At 40.3% G+C, this 5,003-nt stretch overlaps 1 protein-coding gene across 1 annotated transcript; it reads right to left on the minus strand.

Annotated features, from left to right (window-relative positions):
• Positions 1-1,961: 1,961 nt before the first annotated feature.
• LOC101854309 (fibronectin type 3 and ankyrin repeat domains 1 protein) lies at positions 1,962-2,961 on the minus strand (the record flags this gene model as incomplete). Its single annotated transcript, XM_005113499.2, is given in 1 exon segment — positions 1,962-2,961. A coding segment is annotated over 1 exon segment (790 nt), but the record flags the coding sequence as incomplete, so codon positions are not given.
• Positions 2,962-5,003: the final 2,042 nt, after the last annotated feature.

Genomic DNA, 5,003 nt, shown 5'->3' on the forward strand with positions numbered 1-5,003 from the left:
GGGAGTTAAACTTAGCCTACGAGAAAGAGGGAGTCACTGTGGGTTAATGGGAAGAAGAGGAGAGAGGAAGAGGGAACGGGACGGAGAACAACTGTAGGTGGGAAAGACAAGATTACGTGCACAAACGGACGGGGAAAAAGCGAAGAGGGTAAAGGGAAGAAAGAAAAGCGGCCTAGAGGAGGACGACGCATAAGGAAAACAAGAAGAGCATGACGTAATCAACGAAAGAGCATGTTTAATTAAGAAGAGCTGAAAAAAGATTAGGGGAGAAAAGATAGGGGGGGGGTGTTGATGATAAGACATTGAACTCTAGGTTCTTTTCTAATTGTTAAAGTCTGAGTTTTCTATTATAGTGTGCCATTTCAATAATGCAATAATGTTTTTTAGAGTTCGGAATCTGGTGTTTATGTACAGCTGACAATCTTCCTTTCTTGAGATACAATATTTCACCTTAATTTGTTCCTTATCTAAAGCAAATTTAATGAATACGTCATGGAAGCTTATTTAAACAACAAAAAATGACGTGTGGGTGTACGTTTTGGAGCGAAAAGACCATCATTTCGAAATGGAATGACATGGCATTATTTGACAAAGCAAAGTGTCAATCAATGGAGTGATATAAGTAATAGTATTTGGTCGTATGCTTGAAATCAGTTTGCCGGAAGTGAACTTGGAGGGAAAATACAAAATTACTCGGAACGTTGAATAACCGATTTGTTAAAGTAAAAGTCAATATTTGCTGAAGTGTTCGCAAACCAATTTCTATGCTATTTTGCCGACCTTTATATCAATGACGTCACACGTCTTCCCGGCCAAACATTGGCTTACATCTCTCTCGGGGGAAATCGGCACACTGCCTTTGGGGGTTGTGTGCTTGCTAATTATTTGAAAGAATCAAGCTCAATCGAACTGTGTGCAAAGTGTATTGTCCCAGAGCACCTAAAACAAAAGAGCAGGAGACTGTTGAGCAAACTTGGCGTATAGGAAATGGAGGGCAAACACTCACAGGATGGACAACAGCGTAGGGGGCTACCAATTTCTTGAGAAGATCGATACTTCAGGAAAAAACAGTTTTATTTTCATTCTAAAAGAGTCAGAAATGAGATCTTTGTTGCTTTTAAAGTATGTATCTGTGGCAGTTAAAAAGAAATGTCATTGGTGAAAACATAGAGAGTTTAAGAAATCTAAGACAAAGCCAACAGCATTGTAGAACACTGGTTGTAGTATGTGCGAGACGAAACTCTTCCAAACACGCAATAGTTTTTATGAAAACTAGGACCTACAACTTAAATGTCTCTCTCCAACTTGACAAGTATAGCGTCGAAAAGTTGTCCATTTCAACAATTCTATCTGCGTTCTTTCTTTTTACAGAACTTGCATTAAAAAAGGCAGGCACCGTAGACAACAGAAACGTTGATCATGGCAAAACTAATGAAACTTTAGTCTTCCTTACAGTGCCCAGGGCCCATGAAACCTAAAAGAAAAAAAAACTCAACGTTCCAGCGAACCTCCCACACCCACACGTACCTCTACACCCACCTCTGTTCCCCAATTGCTAATTTTTATGGCCTTTTCAGACTGGACGACAAGATCTGAGCCTTTTCAAGACAAAGACACACGGTTGGATGGTTGTCGTTGCCTTTTGGCCAACAGCAATCGAAATGATAGATAAAAGTTACTGGGGCATTGGAAAGAAAAGGGACCTACTTGTGACATTCTCCTTACCTCACACAGAACAAGAGATAAATGCGATGTCGGTCGGAGAGAAACGGACTTAGAAACACGTATCTTAAAGGTGACAAAATTTTAACGTTCCTAAATAAATTTTCGTTTACTTTAGGTAAACTTACTTCTCCTCATATGGAGTAGTATGGAAATTTATGATCTCCTGCTGCCTCCTAACCTCACTGAAAAACAAGAACAACATTCAAGCAGTATGCTAATTTAAAAACGGGACAAACCTTCTGATGAATCCCATAATAGGTCATAGGCCGAGGGAAGACTCTCATACATCATCAGTGGAGGATGCTCCATCGGTCCAGGGGTAGGCGTGTTAGTCACTGAATCTCTCCTTTCATCGTCTTCTGGTGTGTTCTTATTTGATGAAGGACGAGAACTCTTGGCCGACTGTATTCTCCTCGACGATGCCGACGCTGAGCTTCCAGGCCTTCGGCTGGAAGCTGTCCCTGGTCTCGATGATCCCGACGTGACTGTATTAGAACTCTGAGATGATTTCCTGTTTCTTTGAGAACTCGCCTCTGTGGCTGCTGCTTTTTGGGACGACTCAGAGCTTTCACTTGACACTGGGATTGAAACAGGGGCTGGACATTCTGGTGTTGGAAGAAGAGACGATGGATACACAATCGACCTGGTGACTGGGTTAGCGCTGTTTGCCGGTCTAGCTACTGAAGTCACCGTCAGAACAGAGGAAACTGAAGTGTTTTCTGGTTTCCTCGAAAAAGGGTTAGCACTTTTGGGGAATACAATTCCATTGGCTGACGGTTGCGGTGAAGTTTTCATTGTTTGAAAAGGACTCTTCGTTTCAATGTTTGTATTTGAAATATTCGGGACGCTTATTCTGGTCATAGAAATCTTTCTTCTCAGCTTTCTGTCAGATGTCACCCCCCGATTTGTCTCCGATGTTTTCGACGCTGTTGTTGGACTGTTCATTCTAGTTCCTTCGTTCAAAATGCCTGAACTTTGAGAGGCTGAAGCTAGACTGTTTGACAAATTGGCTGGAGTATGAGCCATATTGCTTTGTTAGATCCACAATTGAAAAACAAAACCACAAAGTCAGTGTGAATTATTTGCTAAGCAAGGTCCGGCAATGGGAAGACCTTGTTTTGAATAAAAAGGAAAGCTGAAATCACGGAATGTCGACCATGAGTGACTGCCTAAAGGAGATCACTCGAGGGTGGGCAATAGAGCGGCTGTAGCGGCTATGGGCAACCCGTCCGTACCACCGGCACAATAATTATTCCCTCGTAATCAGAGCACGTGATCCAGATCATATCTGTGCTCGGACAAAACACCTCAACTAAACAGACATGGATTCCAAGCTCGGAATAATGTGTCAGTAGCTCAGTTTCTTTCTAACGTGCGGACAAATGACTGGTGTACACGTACGCATTTCACCGCCCAGTAGTAAGGATTCGATAAATTTCAATAGCTGAAAGTTATTGGGGTCTTTTCCCACTTAACAACCACTATAAGAGAAACCCTAGACTTTTCTGGTGGCGTTATCGGGAAAAGGAACCCACTCTTCTTTATTCCTGTTGTCTGGTAAAGTTGGTGGAATAGAAACATGTGGGTCTATTTGTTCTTTTTTCTTCAATCTCAGCTTACACAGATTCATTCTATTCTCTCCTTTATCGGTCAGAAAAGGGTAGATATGAAATAATAATATGATGTGAAGTTTTTTTATGTGTAGGTGTTTGGTGAGGGGATTTTATTTTACAAGTGGAATCAAGAGAGTACTGATGGAGCAAAAGTAGAGCAAGACCACATTGATTGGTTGTAACTATAAGAGGGTTCTGATATTTAAAAAGACCTCAGCACACTGTTGGGTTGCTACCCTGCTTGTGTAGCCGAAAATTTATTGATACTATTCTTTACCTGGTACTTTGTATTCGGCTAGTTCCCTTTTTTCCCATTAGCTTTTGAAACAACTATTGCTTTATGAAACTTTCTTGATGTAGCATTTTGAACGTGTAAAAATTTTGTTAAATCTTAGGCTAAATCTAAAAAAGAACTAGACAAAACAAAAACTTTGCTAAATCAGTCTGATGTTTCTGTTTATTTTATTACGCAATTTGTGTATAGATTATGTTTTTCTCTTATATTTACCTTTGTTTGTACAAAAATGCTAAGAACGTAAAAAGAAGTACACGAACAAAAACCTGAGAGGAGAACCAGGTGAAAAGGGTTTCGGAACGCACAATTGCCTTCTTTGTTGGTAAAAAGGTTTTACGTCCTTTTGTACCGTAGCCTGTTTATTAGCTAAACTTAATAACGTGTAGATTGCCTCATATTACGGACCTTCCTGAGCTGGATTATACTCCAATTATGAGAAAAAAAACCCCCAGCTTGAACAAATGACAGACCAGGATAAAAAGAACCCACTTTTGTGCTTTGGCAGAAGAAGCGATGGTAAAAATCAATCGCTCGGAATTCATTAACTTTTCAACGTTTAAATCGAAATTGCACACAGAGCCTCGGTTATTTCATTCCTTTTCTCTTGCTATTCTATTGGAACTAACGTATTCCTTTAAAATGTTGTGTTTTAAACAAGTTTGGGAACTGCTACCTATAGTAGTCTGAGTAGGCGATGAAAAGGAATGCTTTGGCTTGGCTATCGGCTAATCCTGCTCATTGTGTTTGCATGGGCGCTTCCACACAAAGCTAACAGTGGGTATTGTGTTCACAGTCTACTTGGTACGACTGACTGTCACTCGAGGGATCTATAAGAGTAGGAAACGTTCCTAAAAATGTGCTTATGTTCTTTTTTTGTTGTTGTTGTTTCAGGTGTTAGCGATTCTAACGTTGTTGCTGTTGCTGTTTGTATTGCTGTTGTTGTTTGTATCGTTGTTGTTGCTGTTGTTTTGTTGTGGTTTTGTTATTGTTGTTTCTGCTGTCCTCGTCGTTGTTGTTGTTGTTGTTGTCTGTGTTGTTGTTGCTGTTATTGTTGCTATAGTTGTTGCTGTTTTTCGCGATGGCGATAGTGATGATGATGATAATGAGGATAATGATGATGATAATGATGATGATGATGATGATGATGATGATGATGATGATGATGATGATGATGATGATGATGATGATGATGATGATAAGGAGGAGGAGGAGGAGGAGGAGAAGTAGGGGGATGGAGGAGAGGGCAGGATAATCATATTGGAGTGATTGTTTTCTTTCAGATACTCTTTAATGTTTGCTGCTGATGCTCATTTTCTAATCATTTCTGTTTTCTTTTCAGAGAGAGAGAGAGAGAGAGAGAGAGAGAGATT

Source organism: Aplysia californica, unplaced genomic scaffold, assembly GCF_000002075.1.
Source record: "Aplysia californica isolate F4 #8 unplaced genomic scaffold, AplCal3.0 scaffold02833, whole genome shotgun sequence".
Lineage (NCBI taxonomy): Eukaryota > Metazoa > Mollusca > Gastropoda > Aplysiida > Aplysiidae > Aplysia > Aplysia californica.